Here is a 19,938-nt window from a genome sequence, read left to right on the forward strand (position 1 = left end):
TATTTCCAGACCAAAAACACTGAGAATATTCTTTTAGAGCAGATACGTACAACAAGAAATACTCAAGAAAGTTTTTTATGCGGATGGAAAAGATCCCAGAAGGAAAAGAGAAATTCAGGACGAAATGAAAAGCAATGGATAGGGTAAATATGTGAGTAAATCTAAATGAATATTGACTGTAAAAAACAATAATATTGGGGTCTTATGGAGGTTTAAATATATGTATAATTAAAATGAATTTTCAAATGACACAAAAGGCATAAAAAGGGTATGGGCTGGGGAGGGGAGAAGACAGGTAAAGGGAGTTAAAGTGTCCTAAGAGCCCAACATCGTCCGGGACGTGATTAAGTAGAAGTGGCATTGGGGTCATCACACACACAAACACACACACACACACACACACACACACACACAAGAAATGGAAACAAATGTGTAACAAGCTAGTAGAGAGGGAAAAGAGAAGGTTAAAAATAATGCTTGATTAATCCAAAAGAAAGCCAAAAAGAAAAAAAACTGGTACATAAAACAGGTGCGTTACAAACAGGCAAGAAATAGTAACATGGTAGCTATAGACCTTAATGTATGAATAATTATATTAAATGCTTTAAATACTTGAACTAAAGACCAAACTGTCAGACTGGATTTTTTAAAATTCATTTATATGCTGCTTATAAAAGATATAGATTAAACATAAGAGCACAGAAAAATTGAAGTGTAAAGATGGCAAAAGATATACTATGTATATATTAGCCCAAAGAAAGCTGGTTTGGCTACATTAATATTAGAAACATAGACTTTAAGGCAGGAAGCATTACTAGAGATGAGAGATATTTCATGATAAAGATACAACAATTGTAAATTTATAATTTAACATTATAATTCACCTTAACATAGCCTCAAAGTTAAATAAAGCAAAAGTTGGCAAATACAAAAAGAGAAATAGGCAAATCCAAAATCATAATGGGAGAGTTTAACCCTTTCTTAGGAACCAACAGAATAAGAAAAAAAAATTAGTAAGGATAAAGAAGATCTGCACTCCAAGATTAAGAAAATTGACATAATTGACATATACAGAACAGGGAACCAAACAACCTAAGTATGCATATTCTTTTAAAACACACATACAACATACATATATAAAAATTGACAATATGCAGGGCCCCCAAAGCAAATTGCAACAAATTTCAATGAATTAAAATTATCCAAAGTAGGTTCTCTAATCACAGTAAAAGTAATCTAGAAATCAGTAGCAAAAAGATCATCACAAACTCCCCAACTACTTAGAAATTAAGAAGTACATTTCTACGTGACCCTGTGGGTCAAAAAGAAAATCACAATGGAAATTATAAAATATTTTAAACTAAATGACCATAAAAATATGATAAAACAAAATTTGCAGGATGCAGCTAACACTATGCTTAGAGGAAAATTTATAGCCTTAAATGAACATATTTGTTAAAAGAAAACTGAAAATCAAAGATATAAGCTTCCATTTCAGGAAACTAGAAAAAATTTCAGAAAATTAGAACCAAAGAGTGTAAAAGTAAATAATAATGATAAAAGTAGGAACTCATGAGACAGAAAATACATAATACAAAAAAACAACCAAGTAAAAAAAAATAGCTCTTTGCAAAGATTAATAAAATTCATAAAACCTTGGCAATATGCCTTAAAAAATGAGAATAACCAGTATAAAAAAGAGAGAAATATCAAAATCAGGAATAAAAAATAGGGACAAGACCACACAACCTACAGATATTAAAAAGATTATAAGAAGATAGAAAGAAAACCTTATGCCAATAAATTTGAAAATTCAGATGAAATGGACAAATTCCTAGAAAAACAAAACTTACTAAAACACAAAAAGAAATAGAAAATCCAGGGGTTAAGTTAACTTAACCACTGTGGCAGTGGAGTTCACAGTTTTGGCTCCAGGGCACGGACCTAAGCACTGTTCATCAAGCCATGCTGTGGCAGGTGTCCCACATACAAAGTAGAGGAAGATGGGCATGGATATTAGCCTAGGGCCAATCTTCCTCAGCAAAAAGAGGAAGATTGGCAACAGATGTTAGCTGAGGGCTAATCTTCCTCACCAAAAAAAAAAAAGAAGAAGAAATAGAAAATCTAAATAAATCTATACCTATTAAAATAAATGAATCCATATTTTTAAAACCTTTCCACAACAAAATTTCCAGGCTCAGGTGGTTTCACCAGTGAATTCTTTCAGACATTTAAAGAATAATTCCCATCTTATAAGACACTCCCAGGGAATAGAAAAAGAGGAAATACTTTCTAACTTGTTTTATCAGTTCAGCAAAATTTTGACGTCAAAACGTGTTAAGGGCACCACAACAATAGAAAATGAGGAGTTAATCTCTCTTATAAACAAAGCTATTCCTCAACAAAGTATTATCAAATCAAATCCAGCAACATATAAAAAGGATAACATAGCACAGTTGAGCTTATTCCAGAAATGCAAAGTTGGTTTAACATTCAAAAATCAATGTAATTCACTATATTAACAGAATAAAATAGAACAATCACATGATCATCACAATAAAGAACATTTGGTAAAACTCAGCACCAATTCATGATAAAAAGTTAGCTCACTAGAAGTAGAAGATAACTTTCTTAACCTGATAAAAAGTGTCTATATAAAATCTTACATCATATATTGTACTTAATGGTGAAAGATGAATAACTTTCCCCTGAGATGAGGGACAAGATAAGGATATTCACCATCACCAATTCTATTCTGTATTGTGAGAGAGAGCTCAGCTAGTGCAATAAGGCAAGAGATTAAAAGTATAAGGATTTGAAAGGGAGAAATAAAACTGTCAGTATTCACAAAAAACCAACTGCCTACATAGGAAACCCCCCAAAAACCTAAAAACTATTAAAATTAATAAGTGAATTTATCAAGATCATTGAAATAAGGTCAACAAAGTCAACTATATTTCTATATCCTACCAACAAACAATTACAAAATGAAAATTTAAAGTGCCAGTTACAGTAGCATAAAAAAAAATCAATTACCAATGATAACACTTTTTAGATTTATAGGGGCCGGCCCCGTGGTTTAGCGGTTAAGTGCTCGCGCTCCGCTACTGGCGGCCCGGGGTTCGGATCCCGGGCGCGCACCAACGCACCGCTTCCCCAGCCATGTTGAGGCCGGGTCCCACATGCAGGAACTGGAAGGATGTGCAGTTATGACATACAACTATCTACTGGGGCTTTGGGGGAAAAAAATAAATTAATTAAATTTAAAAAAAAAAGATTTATAACCCCTACATCCCAGCATTTCTGCCTGTAAAGAGGACAGTTTATGTTCAGCTCAATCTCACTGTTATAGATTGTTTTAATTTTCTTAAAGGAACCGTTCAGAAACACAGAACTGAATATATAATCTCCAAAAGTTTTAATGTTGGCTCAATTCTTTTAAAATATTAAAGTGGCCAAAATAAAGTTATTTTATAAACTCAAGTGAGTAACACAAATATATATATAATATAAAAATAATTTGTATTTCCCTGTTTAGTATCTCAAAATGCAATTCAAAGATAAAATAACCTAACACAAAATTAAACAAAAAAAGATATATAATTTACCAACTGTAATGTAAAAGAGTTAAGTGAAAGAAAAGTTATTTATAATAAAACAATATGGATTTTAATATGTAAACGATCCATCAGGACTATATTAGAGGACATGATCAAGTCATTGGTACACGTACCTGTATGTAAACTGAATGAGACAGGTGTGTTATATGGTGTTTCAAATACAAGCAGTGGTGTCTTGGGTGATTTTTCTGAACAAAATTAGTTATAACTTTCCTCAATTTACACAGCATTTTTAATCCTGGGAATTTGAGTGTATATGTAAAACCAGTTTACGTTCTAGGCTCAGAAAAGTAGAGGGTTTTCACTTACCTCTTCAGCAAAACATTTGCAAGTTGCACAGCACACGAGATATTTCGTCAGTGAATGGAACAGTCCGGAACACTGCAGTACAGCTAGCATTTCCGGTTTCTGCCCAATGAAGCTTCTGGAGCCCCTTGCACCTTTCCAGGGGGTCCCACAGGAAGCAATATGGTGCTCATTTGAGCACCACTGGCACCCCAGGCTCTAAGCCCTCTTTACCTCGTGCCAGCCCTGACACCCTGAGGAATCACTCAGCCACTTACAGATGACCCCAGCCAAAATACTGTTTCCCCAATCCACCCAGTCACAATGAGCAATGACAAAAATCCCTGAAAGAATCTGACTTTTCTCTAAAAGTATCAAGGTAGTCACAACAGTTAAGAAAAAACACAACGTTTTTTGGATTTCCTTACACTTATTTTATTTTGAATTACAGATTGAGGGGTGAACATCAGTCTTTAACATTTAAGGCCTAAAAGTCTAGATCTGACCACATTCAAACTCCCAATCAGATTCTGTAATAACTTTCAGCGAAAAATAAGATTCTTTCAGGAACCATTGACATAAAAACACTAATCCTAGTTTTACCACATTAAAATGTTATGCATAACTTCATTTGCTCACAAAATGCCATGTTTGTTATTTCGAGATAAAATTTAGAAAAATAACAGAAAAACTGAAAAGAGAACTACTTGCCCTGACTTGCTGTGGAAAAAAAATTTCCAATCAAATTTTCAAATTCTCCACTCCTGTTCTTTTATGTCTCTGCTTCTAAAACTTTATTGCATAAAACACTCAGAGATCTTACCAAATAAAAGGAAAATCTGGAGATGAACTTAAAGAGTTAAAATGTCTATCTTCCAAATAAACAAAATCTAGAAAATTAGTAAAAAGCCATCATTTTCTAAGGTTCACATTTCTGTTTTTATAATAGGCAAATTAATTCTAATAACAAATGATGTTGAACATTTTATTAAAAACTGCAATTTTGCCCTGCTACTTATTCTCAAGCCTTTGCCTACCACGTGGATGATTTTGGAGGTAAAACGACCTGGGTTTGAATCCCGGCTCTGCCACTTACTGGCTTCGTGTCCCTGTGCGAAATTCTTAATCCATTTCCACACGTAAAATACCCCCAAACTTGCAGTGTTGTGACAATATATGAAGCACCTCGCAGAGAGCTTTTCACATACTACCTGTTCATTAAATAGGAGCTATGATTGTTATTATTGTAATTAGCTGTCATGTTTGCCAACACCTCCTTATTAACTCATTCAACAATTTTCTTCTTAGTTGCCTCAAACATAATTTTTTTTTTTGCTGAGGAAGATTCACCCTGAGCTAACATCTGTTGCCAATCTTCCTCTTTTTTCGCTTGAGGAAAATTAGCCCTGAGCTAACATCTGTGCCAGTCCTCCTCTATTTTGTATGTGGATCTCTGCCATAGCGTGGCTGACAAGCAGTGTAGGTCCACGCCTGGGATTCAAACCTGTGAACCCGGGCCGCTGAAGTGGAGCATGCCCAGTTTAACCACTACAGCACTGGGCCAGCCCCCTGTAATTTTTTTTTTTCTAGCTTGCAAAGCGTTTTGAGATATGCTGGGTAAGTGTTATACAATGTCTCCTGTTTTTAAAAGCCTGAACGGACTATCTTAAGATGGATCAAAAAGAGGAAAAAGAAAGACATTTATTAAACCACAATTCAACATTTAGTGAACGCTAGTCATGTGATGGTAGCTGATAAAAATTCAGTTTCCCCTACCAACATCCAGAAGATTTATTTGCCCCTGTCAACTTCCTTAAATTTTACCTGGCTCTCTTTTTCAGTCTTTGCAAGGAGAGTTGACTTCCAAACAATTCACACTTTAATAGTTTTTCTGTGGTACTTTTCAGCACAAAGACTCCAATTTTTAGTATATTTATGTTTCATATTCAGCTCACCAACTGGTACTTTGGAACCCACAAATAGCTCTCCTGGTCTGCTTACCATGGTCACACCTTCTCCTCAACATGCACACACACACCCCACCTCTCATCCCACACTCAGTGGTCTCTCTCAACACATAGCCATCTCCCAGACCTAAGGAAGGATCCTTTGATCTCTAAGAAATTAGCTTGGAAGGGGCTGGGGGGAAATACAAGAATTCATAACTGTCTGAGGTCTTAGACTCCTTTGAAAATCCGAGGAAAACTAGTGACTTTCTCCTCATATATAAACAAAAATGGACATGCATATAAAACTGCATTTCACAGACTCCTTGAAAACCAAATTAAGAAGCTATGGTTTATTTCAGTGTTTCTCAAACTCTTTTGACTGGGATTCACAGTGAGAAACAGACCTGACATCAATACAGCCCATACTTACATATATAAACATAAATATCTAAAACAGAAGTTTCCGGAAACAATATTTACCCTTACCACGTGCAATGGTTTCTGACATCTTCTATTCTATTTCATCTTCCTAAAATGTTGCTCGAGACTCACTAAATTGCTTTCTTACCACTTGCAATCTGAAGAACAGTGATCTAGTGTAACATTTCTCCATTTTAGAGATAAGAAAACTGAGATCCAAAAGAATAAAGGGTCTTGTCCTGGGTCACTAATGAGTTAGTGGCAGAACAAGCTGGAACCTAACTCTCCTGACTCTCAACCAAAGGCTCTTTCCAAAACACAGTAAAACAAAAATTCTAAATACCAACTCCCCTCAAAAAGCAGCTGGGGATTGGAAGCTTAAAACACGCTGAGACACTGAGAAACGGGGAGCGTCTCAGTTTCAAACAACGGTGAATATCAATCTCAACGTGAGCCTCCGATTCAGGCAGTCTTAACTTCTACATCAGGCCCCGGGCCTAGCATGACATGGCATATAAGCTAATTTCTCCTTTCCAGACACCCTTTCTCTGGCCACTGAAAACAACACTGGAAAAGCCAGCCTTCTCCTTGAGTTCACTTAAAATACTTGAACGCGCGCACAGGTTTTATTGGTCCATGAGAGGCTGGCTTAGAGACAGCAGTGGACGGGCCCGCTTTCCACTTACCAGCATAGCTGTCTGTTCCCTTCCTCGCTAAGGCTGCTTAACTCAAATTTAAACATCAAAACCACAGAGATCAATACGCGGATGTGAATGATCCAGAGCCTGTTAGAGGTTAATACCACCACCAGCTACCTCCGCCTCTTTTAACACCTCAGTTATACAAAGTGGGATTGCTTAAGAGCCCTCATTACAACAGCTTGGTACATTCAAATAGCAGTCTCCCCACTGGCATCAGGCTGCGTGTGGCTTTTTTGGTTTTGTCTTGTTTTTTTTTGTAACGTGGAATAAACATCATTGCCATCCCAAGGTGGGAATCTTATATAACAAGCCGGAGACCGGTTGGGGACTGGTCTGGCAGAGGCCAAGCCGGGCGGCCCCGCACGCAGGAGGCGGCGGCTTGGGGCCCCGGCGGTCGCACCGATCACCCACCCGGCGGGACTGGGGCGCAGGCAGGCTCGGGGGGCGAGTGCTGCCCCGGGCTCTGCGGCCCGCGCCCCAGGTTCGGGCGCCCGAGGGCAAAGCGCGGGGCCTCCCGATGGGGGGGCGCGCGGAGGGGGAGGGCGGGGCGCACACGGACGCGCAGCGGCGCCCGGGCGAGAACGGCGAAGGCCCGCGGGGAAAAGGGGGGCCGGCACACCCTCAAACGAGCGCTCGGGAAGCGGGCGCCGGGCCCCGCGGCGCGGAGATGGAGTCCTCGGCCAGGCGCCTCCCTCCGGCACCGCACCGGGCGCAGGACCAGGGCGGCAAGAAGGCAGGCTCCCTCCTGGAAACCGGATCGGGGAACACGTGTAGCCTCCTGAGACCTTGGGGTCTATCGCTCCTCCCCCAACTGCGGCAGAAAATTCAAGGAGCCTGGGAATTTAAAACCCCAGAATCCTTGTTGGCGAACTTAACATTTGGTTGGCTCATTTTCAGTGAGCCCTTTACCTTCCTGAGTTTTCATTTAAATCCGTTTCTCTCCTCATCCTTGCCTCCAACGTAATTAGGGTGATTGGGGGGTGGGGGGCTGGAAGGGTAATGTATCAGGGATCTAGGGGGTGGAGACTGGTGGAGGGAGCGGGGGAAGTTTGCATCCGAATATCTCCGCAAGATAAACAGATCTGCAGGTCACTGACGCTCCCCAGTGGGCCCTCCTGCAAAGATTAATGTTCATTAAGAGATTCTCAGGTCAATGTTTTTCTTGAGAACCCAAACTGTGTTAAGTCCGAAGTATCTCAGATATTCCCATTCCAATAATGCATTGAAAACCTACATATTAATTAACTCTTGTGAACACTCCCAAAATAAAATTATCAAAATTCTGTGAGCTATCAAAAAGAAATCCGTGAAATGGAGATGTGTTACTCAGCCAAGATTAAATGAAGAATGCAAAAATACTGTTATATTTAGTAGCACAAAATGGAAAACTGAATGACACAATATTTGGAAACCAGAAGCCGGTCATTTAAAAGTCATGTTTATTACATAACTGGAATTTTAAAATAATATATGCACAGTAATTTTAAATCAGCCATTAATAGAAACTAAACACATCTGTGGAGTGACATCTCAGCCCCGGCATCTTTTAGCCTCCCCTCTGCAGTTGGCCCCTTACCTTTATTTTCAGAATCCTTCATTCTCCCTTCCTCTCTCTGCTGCAAATGAGCAGGACAGCCTGGCGGATTCTGCCACCCTGACTTGTGATTTGTCATTCACAGACAGCGGTCTCGGGGGCGAAGTCCCTCCAGCGAGGAGCACCCGGGCTCTGATAATTGCATGCAAGTCAGTGTGCCGGGTTATAATTTGGCTTATGCTGGAGCGGAAAGGATGGGGATGCAGGCAGACGTAAACACACATTCCAAAACACGGCCTGGACCTGGATCTGGAGCCTGGGCTTGCCTTTCCTTCCCTTAGGTTAGGCAACCATCTGTTTAGCGCCTCCTTGTCTCTGGAGAGATGTGGTCCAAGTTGAAAGGGGAACGTCTGTGCCGTGAGCCAGGCTTATTTTCAAACGGAGACCTTAACTTGGGAGGGGGATTAGGAGCCCTGTGCTTTGTTTCCTCTTACATATTCATTCATTCAACAAACACTTCTTTTACTTCTCTGTGGACCAGGCTCTATGCTAAGTTCTGGGGATACACCAGCCCCAGTCCTCAAGCTGCTCACAGGCTGTTCCAGCTCAGAGGTACACTAGGCAATACAACGACCTGCATCTGCCACATGGACACGGGGTATTGAACCTATTTCATCCAGGCGTAAGGTGATACTCAAGGCTTTAATGATTGGTTTTAAGATGTTGAGTGGTTGAGCCAGAAATGGGTATGAAGAAGCCAGACCACAAGAACCCTCTGTTAGAGGGCAAGGAAGATTCAAGCAAATCTTTCAATCATCTAATTTAATCTTACCTTCAATCATTACATAGCTCAGGTTCATTCACTCATTCCTTCAACAAATGGTTATTTGTGCCAGGCACTATTGCACATGTTAGGAATTTGGGAGTGCAGAAAACAGACCGAGTCCCTGCCCCCATACATTCTGGTGGGAGGATTCAGACAGACAATAAACAAATATATAATAAATGGCTGCTGTGAAGAAAATGAATGCTGTGAAGAAAAATGAAACATGGTAAGGAGGTAATAGAAGTACCAATTTAGATAGGGTGGCCAGGGGAGGTGACACGTAACTTATTTTTTGGAAAATGGGTCATCACGGTCCCTTCCAAACACCCTCACTCAGAAACTGTTTTTTAAGTTCTGAACTCTCACAACGCCCTCTGCTCCAAGTGCACTCACTGATGGGTGGTATTTATTCCCCATTATACAGATTGGTAAACTGATATCCAGAAAGATTAACTGACCCAATCCAGGACCTCATTAAATTGGGGGAAGAGCAACAAAAAGAAATATACCTACCTATTGCTCTCATCCCCAGAAATTGCTGGTTAAACACAATACTGACATGAAAAATGCGGTGGAGCAGGAGTTGAGATAAGCGGGTGGAAGACCTATCTCGAGCACTATTAACTGAGCGGTGCAGGCCAGGTGACTTAACCTCCCTGGTACCAGTTTCCTCATCTGTAAAGTGGGGCTAATCATACCCGCCCTGTGTACATTCACAGGCTGTTCAGAAGATCAAGAGGGAGAAGAGATGTACTTTGTAAACAAAGCGCTATATAAATGTAAGATATAGTCATCAACATGCTTGGGCACATTCAAGAGAACTAATTGCTAGTGTGCACCTGCTCATTACTGCAGCCCAAGAGTCCCACACAGCCATAGAGTGGAAGCTGTCGTGGCTACTGGGGGTCCTTGACTTGATTTCTAGCTGTCACAATTTAAAGACTCCCTGAAAGTTTGGGGAAATTTTAAGTATTGTTTTCTGTTCCCATCTTTCCTTAGCAATGGATCATGACTTTATGCTCTTCTTTGACAATTTAAGACCAATGAGGAAAATCTGCCTTCACTGGAACCCCTCGCTCGCCACCAAATGAGCCACGTTGGCCCACAAACCACATCCAAGAAACAGGCATCTCTATCTGCAAGGATCCAGTCCAGAGCAGCCAAAATGGGCCCAGTGGGAGCACTTTAGAGACTGAGCGGGCGAGGGAAGAAGTAGGTGGTGGGAAGCCACCATCCACGTTCTTTCAGTCAATAAATATTCATCGTGCCGGGCACTGCTCTGAACACCAGGAATAACACAGTGCTAAACAAGATATTCTCTGTCCTCAAGGAGCTCGTGGTCTCAGCACAAGAAGTTTCCAAAGGCAGGCCAACTTACTGCATTAGGCAGAGGAGTCTGAATAGCAGGCCAGGCGCTCTAAAGCAGGAGAGACTGGGTTCAAACATGGGCTCTGCCATTTCCTGGCCCCTAGAACCAGCTGGGACAGGTTCTTGCACCTCTCTAAGTCTCCATTTCCTGATCTGTGAGATGAAGATAATAATGGTACCCATCTCCTAGGGATGGGTGAGGAGTGAATACACGCAAAGTACATGGCACAGAGCCTGACTCATAAAGCACAGGCTCCGTAAATGCTGTAAGACTGATATCATCACCTGGTGACCTGGACCAAGTGTGCCTCAGTTTCCTCATAAAATGTGGAAAATAATAACTGGTTGCAGGACTACCATGAGAATTACAGATCAGGAAGAACAGAAAGCCCTTGGCATACAGGAGGAGCTCAGCCCTGCCAGCCCCCCTCCACGCCCCTTTTAATCAAGCAGGCGTCCCAGGGAAAAGGCTATGGCTGGGAGGAGAGAGGAAGTGGGAGGAGGCTGCTGTTTATATTAAAAAGGGAGAAATCTTTTATCAAGAGTGTCATCATTTCTAGGAGTACCTACATTTTACCCAACATTGTACTTTGAAAAGTTTCAAATATAAAGAAAGGTTGGAAGACCCCCAGGGTGAACTCCATCTTCAAGTACATTTTCCTCTATTTGCTTTATTGCACATCTGTTCATGTCTCTATCTATCCTTTATTAATAATTTTAAAAATTAAGTTAAAAGGGGTTTGAAAACCTCCTCAAATAAAACAGCCTTCACTATCCCTCCTGACACAATATTTACAGAAGCCATAGACCTCCTGATTCTGTGCCCATTCCAAGCAGGGCCAGGTGAATTCTCAGAAGCCTTGTCTTGCCCCACAGGAAACCTCAAAGCCACACCCAGCTGAGGGACAAGGACAGACTCAAGCCTTGGAGCTTTCCAGAACAAGGCAGTGTCTCTGGCAGACCCCATGCTTCAAATAAACTGGTACCAAGGACCATTATAAACAGCCATTGATGGAAATGATGCTCCATCTCAATAACTGGGTTTAGGGAAAGCTTCTGGAAGGCTCCACTGGCCACCAAGTCTCTTCACAGCTCGGCACAGTCCTTGTCTTGTTAGATGCCACTTCTGAGTCACTAGACCGGTGAGTCATGCCCAGCAAGGGAGGCCATCTTGAGAGCAAAACCAAAGAGAATTTTCAAGAAAAATGAGTGGGCCTCTGAATTGAAAGAGAATAAGGCTTTTTATTGTCCCAGCAAAACAAAAATGAAAGAAAAAACACTGCTGTAATATTGTGGGTTAAACTTCCCAGCTGCAAATTTTACTCTGAAAAAAAAACTGAGCAAAAAAAGTTTTTGCATTCCCTTGGAAATTTGAGGGCAAAAGAGACTTGGAGGATAATGTCCCAAACCAGGCAGACCTAACGACCTTTCAACGACTTGCCTGGACCCTCTTCTAGCTTAGTCATGCATTCCCAAAACCTGCCGGGGTGGCTGACGGGAGGGTGGCTTCACCTGCACCACCACCTTCAGTCTTCCTCCACCAGCCAAGCCGCTGTCTGGTCTGCTCAGAGCATCCAAGTGGCCATAAAAGAGGTGAAACGGAGAGAGAAAAACTGCCACCTGAGGGGTGAGGGTTTGTGATCAGGGTCATGGCAGAGGAGGGCAGCATGACTAAGGAAAGCGGGGTGGGTCCCCATGAAGCCAGGCCACAAAGCAAGGGGAAGACAATCCACATATGGAGTGCCTACCGTGTGCCAGGAAATCTTCTCATCATCATCCTCACACGCTGACTGAGAACTTACTAGTTGCCAAGCATTGTCTTTAAAGCAAGGACTTTCACAGCACCCTGCCTGGGTTTGAATCACAGCTTCCTAGCTGTGTAACTTTGGAAACGTTACTTAACCTCTCTGTGCTTTAGTTTTCTCATTTGTAAGATACAGATTATAAAACAGGGTTATTGTAAGAATTAAATGAAATAAAAATATGGACAGGTTTAGGTCAGTGGCTGGTGCCCAGTAAGCAGTGCGTACGTGTTAACTCTTGCCAGTCCATTTTTCAGATGAGAAAAATGAGGCAGAAAGAGGCGAGGTGACGTGCCAAAGGACACACAGCTACAAAGTAGCAGAGCCAGGACAGTTCCTGTCCTTTACCTCTGACAGCAGCCCCAGCAGGGAAGTGACATCCTCTTCCTTTTGTTGACGAGCGCTAGGAAGCCCAAGAGGGGTCGAGGAACTTGCTCATGTCACAAGCTGGCAACTGGGAGAGTCAGGATTTAAAACCCCAATCTGCTGACTTTGACGCCCCTGCTCACCCCTCTAGGCCAGTGGTTCTCAGCCTTTAGCAAACGTCAGAATTCCTGCAGGGCTTGTTAAAACACAGATTACTGGGCCCCCCCTCCAGAGGTTCTGATTTGGCAGCTCTGAGGTGGGGCCCAGCAACTTGTCATTGCATTTCTGACAAGTTCCAGCGATGCTGCTGCTGCTGGTCCAGAGACCACACTCGGAGAACTACTGTCCCGCAATCACCCACCTGTATGCATAACAGGTGGCAGGAGAAGGGACAGGGCCTAAAGACTGTGGGTCAGAGAGGTTTTCCCCCTCTGGCAAAATGCTGGTTACGTCCCAGGGCCTAGCAAACACACCTTGTATTTACACAGTCCCTTCATATCTGTGATCTCACTTGATCTCTCCACTGTCCCCAGGTAGTGACCATTATCTCTTGTTTTTACGGGCCTCTGGCTGGAAAATGGCGGTGAAGGACTAAACCACAGATCACCTGACAAGGGTTCTGTCCTCTTCTCCAAGTACCTTGCCCTAGAAAGCACTATCTGCTGGCGGAGACTAACTCGACCGCCAATCTGTGTCTCCCCAGGGACCATCGCAGCTCGGGAAAGGGCTCTTCACCACACCAGGGTCTGGCGAAGGTAATTTCTGGTGGGAGGAACTCAAGGCCAGTTTTCTACCATCGTTTCCAGGGCTAGCGAAGTCTACTCCTCACAAAATACATCCACCATCCGTTCACTCCTTTTTCTATAACCTAAAAGCTTTGATATTTGACTAAAACACAGTTCTCTGGAAAGGATGGAAGCATTTAGGGGGGCTAATTTCCACTGGGCACGACTTGTTCATATTCTCATTTAGAACAGCTTGGTGGTTGGGTATGTCTTTTAAAGTTGTTTGGACATATAAGCCAACAAATGATTAGTATCCAGAATATTTAAAGAACTCCTATAAATGGATAAGAAAAAGACAAACCACCAGGGGAAAGAAAATTGGAAAAGATACGAATAGGTCTTTTTCACACATGGCCAATATTCATGTGAAAAGATCTTTAGCTTCATTATTTGTCAAGGAAATTCAACATAAAACAACCATGCGGTTCCATTTCACATCCATCACGTCGGCAAGCATTGCCAAGTCTGACAGTACTCGGTACCAGCAAGGAAGGCAGGAATCAGGAATCTCATACACCACTGCTGGTAACTAACTGGCACAAATGTACGGAGGTCAACTTGACAGTATCTTTCAAAATTAAACAAGCATATACTTTTTAACCCAATAATTATCCTTCTAGGTATTAATCCTATACTTAGAGCCACAAGTGTTCAGACTGTACATTTCAGAAGCATTGTCTTTAGAGAGAGATATATGTAATATATACACATTGTATTGTATATAATGTATATACAAATATATTCATGGAATGTCGGCCATGCTCAGGACTCAGTGTTAGGCTGTAAAGATGCCAGGAGTCCGCAGAAGCTATTCGACTTCTCACCTGCAGCCTCTTGATGAAAAAATGGTGGGACAGAGAAGGATGGTGGTCTGCAAGACCTTCCGGTTGGTCCGGAAGGGACAGCCGCCCTGAAGGACCTTCCAGCCGTGTTTTTTCCCCACAGCTCATTGAACCTTCTGCCCCGTGACTAACCATATTTGGGGTGTGATCATAGGGTGGAAGATCTAGACTAATATTAATAAAAATAACCACCACTTTGTAAGCCACCATGTACCAGGCACTTTATATACATTAACTCATTTAATCATCACAGGAACATTATGACATTGGAATTATCATCCCTATTGTGCAAATGATATATAACTGAGTTTTAGAAAGATTTAGCACCCTGCCAAAGACTACAGAGCTTATTAGTGAGCCATTCATTAGTGACAGGTTCAAATCATAGCCCGTCTGACACCAAAGCATAGGATTCTAGATGCCCAAAGCGATGTTGACATCATCATGAGATCTTCAGGCCATCTTTAAAAAAATCAAATATAATTGGGATATGGATTTCTTTCACTGCATGACATTTATTAACTTTATTTTTCCCCTCCAAGAGTATAGATATTGGAATTTGTTTATTTTGTGCAGGGAGATGTGGCAGAAAAGATGCTATACGGGTACTGAGGCCTGAGTTTGCCATTCATCAGTCATATGACCTTCTGCAAAGTCACTGACTCTTGCTTCAACTTCCTTATCTATAAAATGGGGAAAATCAATACCATCTGCCCTCCCTCCTTCCAGGGTGTTGTCAACCTTGCAGTTGACCCATTCTGTAAAGTATCCTATAACGTAAGACATTATAATGGCCTTATCTCCAGGCTGTATGGGGGAAGGGGAAGTAGAGAAATATAGAGAGCAGTGAAGATCCTACCTAAGAAAAGAGAAGTGTGGAGTGGCAATGGGCCCGGGAAGCCATGGGTGAAGTCCAGGACAAGAACAGAGAAGAGAGGAGATGATGGCTGTGTATGCAATATAGACCCGGTTTTAAAAACTATAGAACTAGGAAATTTATTCTAACCCAATTTACTACAGTAGCAATATCCATTTATTCCTCTTTTTTAAACATTCACAGAACACCTGGAATAACACTATGCATGTAATTATCACTCAAGGAATACTTGTTGCAATTCCCAATCTATTCAACTACTCAGGCAAGCTAAAGAAAAGGGGCATTCAGCCTTCAGCCCTACTAAGTTTCAGCAACAGTTCTTAATGCCAGTGCGGAGGGAATTTAATTGGTGCATTGATGAAAAGTAATAACACAGCCTTTGAAAGCCAGCAAGATGACAATGCCAAGCCACAGTCTCCCTAACTACCAACAATAGCGAAGCTTGTTTCTAACACAATAAATAAATATTTTAAACATAATTACTGCTGCTCTTTGTCAAATTTATTTTTAGAATGCTTACTATGCACCAGCACTTTACAATTGTTAACTCATTAATTAATTCAATCCTCCAAACAACCGTGGGGTGGGAGGGTGATGACTGTATCAATGACGGCCCTGTGGCAATCTGGCTTCTGCCCTGGACCAGGTCGGCCATTTTAGAAATCAAGGCATGTCAGCCTCTCAGAAGAATCCTCAAATGATGGAAACAGACGAAAAAGACAAGATGGGACACACACATACTCACACTCACACACACATACACACACACTCACACTTACACAAGCAAACAGGTATCCACAAAGTACCAAGCCCAGCCTTAGCCTGGTGGGGGATGCAAACACGAAGTGGATGAGAACCTGCCCACGTGGAGTCTACAATACCAGATGAACAGCGACAAATGCCCAATGGGTGAGGAAATACTACAAGAGGGGTTACAGACGGCAAGAACCCCATGAGAGGCGTCACGGAGGAGACGGCATCTGCGCTAGTCTCGATGGATGGATAGGAACTGGCCGAGCTGAGAGATGAAGGCACGGCCACTGCAGATAGAGAGAAGGCAGGGAGCCAGCATATCATGTCATATCCCTGATTAGAACACTTCAGTGGCTTCCCGGCTCACTTGAAATAAAATCCAAACGCCTGGTCATGGCCAACCTAGACCTGATCCAGGCCCCGCCCCCTCACTGTCCCCTTGTGAGCTCAGGAACCTCTCCACTTGTTATTCCCTCTGCAGCAACGCTCTCCCTGGCTCCACGCTGGAGTAACTCCTCATCAGGCTTCAGGTCTCAGCCTAAACTGCACGGCCTCAGACAGCCTTCCCTGTCCACCCCCACATAAGCCAGAGCCCCTCTGCCTTTTTTCCTCTCCCAGCAGACTGATTCCTTCCAAACACACACAGCAATTTGTAATCGGGATCTTCACCTGTTTTACGTGTGTAATGTGTGTTTCTCTCTCTAGAAGTAGTTCTGCGAGCTGGGGCCTCGCCTATCTTGTTGACTCCAGGGCCTGGCACGCAGGGGGAGTTAGAAATTGTGGAATGAATGGTGGGACTCAGTGATGGAATAAATGTGAGTGAAGGCCCCGGGTAGGACAGGGTGGAACGTGTTTGGGAAGTACTTTATCGTGACTGGAGCTCACCACACAACAGGGAGTCACGCAGACAGGCTGGAAAGGGGGTGCGTCCTGACGGGGAGGGTCGTGAAGGCAGCCCTAGGTCCGGACTAAGGCCCCCAACGGGGACTGCAATGCAGGCGCCGGGCAGGCGCTGGGGGGATGCAAACCTGAGTAAGACTGCGTCCCCGAGGCACCCCGGATTCCTTCTGTCCAGGGCCGAACGGACAGACAGGGGCTTTGGGGGCAAACAAGCTGCGACCACCGGGGCCCGGGGAGATGCCGAAGGGGCCGCGGGGTGGAGGGAGAGACACCGGCCCCGCGCGTCGTCGAGGGGCCCGGCGGAGCTCGGGGCCCGGTCGGGGTGGAGGGTCGCCCGGCCGCCGGGGGTCCCGGGGCCGCCGGGCGCGGGGACAGTCGCGGCCGCGCCCACACTCACCCTGCGCCGCCGGGGGCCCGGAGCGCGTCCGCCACAGCCGCCGGGTGGCCTTCCACGGCCGCAGCGAGAACAGCCGCCGGCTCTTCTTGCCGCCCTTCTCAGTGGCGCCCATCGGTGCGCCCGCCCCGCCGCCCGCCGCCCGCCGCCCGCCGCCCGCCGCCGCCCGAGGGTCGCCGCCGCCGCGCGCGTCTGCCCGGTGCCGGCCCGCGGGGCGCGCGCCGCCGGGGAGGAGCCTGCGGGGCGGGCGGGGACGAGCTCCCCCAGGCGGCGCAGGTGCCCGCTCGGCCCCTCCCCCGGTCCGGAGGCGGCCGGGGCGCCAGGCACCGCGAGGAGGGCGCCGATTCGTCCCCCAGCTACAGACGACACAGCTGAAGCTGCAGGAATTCGCCAGAGATCACACAGCTGCAAAACGGTGACCACTCCCCGGGCCTGGGCTCTCGCCGGTTTTCATCCCTTGCTGCTGCCTGAGAGTTAGAATTTTAGAAGTCTGACAGCTATTCATACTTTCCTCATACAACAGATTAAGAACCACCCATGATTTTTTGAGAACCTAGTCCGTGTCCGGGCGCTTTCACATACATGCCATCAAGCCTCCTAGCACCCCGTGCGGTGGGAGGCATCTTCCCATTTTCCAGATGAGGAGACTGAAATGGCAGCGCTGAGGCCGCCCCCACTCCCACCACTTTGCCTCTGTCGTGATTTTGGTTATAATTGGAAGAGTCTGGGAGGAAGATCAAAACCAAGATCCCTTACCACCGCCCGGCTGCCATAATAATAGCTAATATTTATGGAGTGCTTTTCATGCGCCGGATTTTACGTACGTTACCTTATTTGACTCTCCCAATGATACTCATGGGAGAGAAATTATTAATATCCACGCTTAACAGATGGCGGAAAGAGCGTCAGAGAGGTCAGGTACACACATGAAACCTTAACAAAGATTATGTTAGGTTGAATCATGAAAGTGCCATTTTTGTAGGCCCAAATAAACCAATCATACATGAGCTTCACCAGGTGATCAAAATTAAAATCATCAACGGAGGCAGATGAAACTCGAGTGCCTCCAGGTGTATTATGCTGAGAAAGATGCAACATCTTGGTAATATTCTGGCCAAGAATGCACAAGCTGAATCTAATCGTGGGGAAACATAAGCTAAACCCCAAATGAGGACCTGACTGTTAAAGGGGGGCGGGGGGGGGGGGGGGGGGCTGTGTTCTTCAAAAGTGTCAAAGTCAGAGAAGATGAATAAAAGCCGCAGCCATGTTCTGGATTGAAGGAGGCTGGAGAGACAGGGCAGCTGAGACCTGACCCCAGCCTGGATCCCATGTGGGAGTTCTAAAAAAAAGTCTCCAAAGGACATGAGTGGGTCAATTTTTTTAAAAAATGAAATATGCATAGTAGATTGGAGGAGTGTTTATCAATGACAAATTTATTGGAGTTAACTATACTGTGGTTATGTAAGAAAATATCCCTATTTTTAGAAAATACACACTAATTAGGAGCAAAAGGCCATGATGCATTTAACTTACCTTCAAACAGTTTAGAAAAAAAGTTTCATATATGTTTGTGTGTGTGTCTGTGTACGTGTGTGTAGGGGGAGCAAATGATAAAGCAAATGCAGCAAAAGGTAAATAATAGGTGAATCTGGAGAAAGAGTATATGGGCGTGTTGTATACTATTCTTATTCTTGCAATTTTTCTTTAAGTTTGAAATTTATTTCCACGTAAAAAGATAAAAAACATTTAAGTTCCATAGAAAAAGAAAGAAAAGTGGGAGGAATCACTCTACCTGATATTAAGGCCTACTATAAAGCTGTAGTTATCAAAACCGTGTGGTGTTGGCAGAGGGGTCAGCATATAGATCAATGAAACAGAATAAAGAACCCAAAAATAGACCCACATCAATATGCCCAACTGATTTTTTTCTTTCTTTTTTTTTTTTTTTGCTAAGGAAGATTAGCCCTGAGCTAACATCTGTTGCCACTCCTCCTCATTTTTTTGTTTGAGGAAGACAAACCCTGAGCTAACATCTGTGCCAGTCTTCCTCCACTTTATATGTGGGTCACCGCCAGAGCGTGGCTGACGAGTGGTACAGATCTGCACCCGGGATCCGGACTCACAAACCCAGGCTGCCAAAGCAGAAGGTGCTGAACTCAACCACTATGCCACAGTGCCGGCCCCCCAACTGATTTTTGACAGAGGTGTAAAAGTGATCCAACAGAGGAAAGATAGCTATTTCAACAAATGATGCTAGAATAATTGGACATCCACTGACAAAAAAAAAAATGAACCTCGATCTAAACCTCATGCCTTATAAGAAAGTCAAGTCAAAATGGATTGCAGACTTAAATGTAAAATGTAAAACTATAAAACTTTTAGGAAAAAAACAGGACAAAATCATTTAGGATCTGGAGCTATGCAAAGAATTTTTAGACTTGTCACCAAAAGCATGATCCATAAATGGAAAAATTGATAAGTTGGACCTTATGGCAAATACTTTTGCTCCGTGAAAG

The 19,938-nt window shown here is 43.6% G+C and overlaps 1 protein-coding gene across 2 annotated transcripts in view; it reads right to left on the reverse strand.

Moving 5' to 3' along the window:
* DNAJC6 (DnaJ heat shock protein family (Hsp40) member C6) overlaps positions 1-17,537 on the reverse strand; it is a 131,755-nt gene extending 114,218 nt beyond the window's left edge. The window contains exon 1 of one of the 2 annotated variants that reach the window (XM_087449358.1): positions 17,426-17,537. In XM_087449358.1, the coding sequence (XP_087305484.1) occupies positions 17,426-17,537 (112 nt within the window). Of the gene's footprint in view, positions 1-8,551; positions 8,784-17,425 lie in introns of those variants that run through there. The other variant, XM_087449365.1, reaches the window with a different exon arrangement.
* Positions 17,538-19,938: the final 2,401 nt, after the last annotated feature.

This window comes from Ceratotherium simum, chromosome 2 (genome assembly GCF_057802395.1).
Source record: "Ceratotherium simum simum isolate JZ-2026a chromosome 2, ASM5780239v1, whole genome shotgun sequence".
Classification (NCBI taxonomy): domain Eukaryota; kingdom Metazoa; phylum Chordata; class Mammalia; order Perissodactyla; family Rhinocerotidae; genus Ceratotherium; species Ceratotherium simum.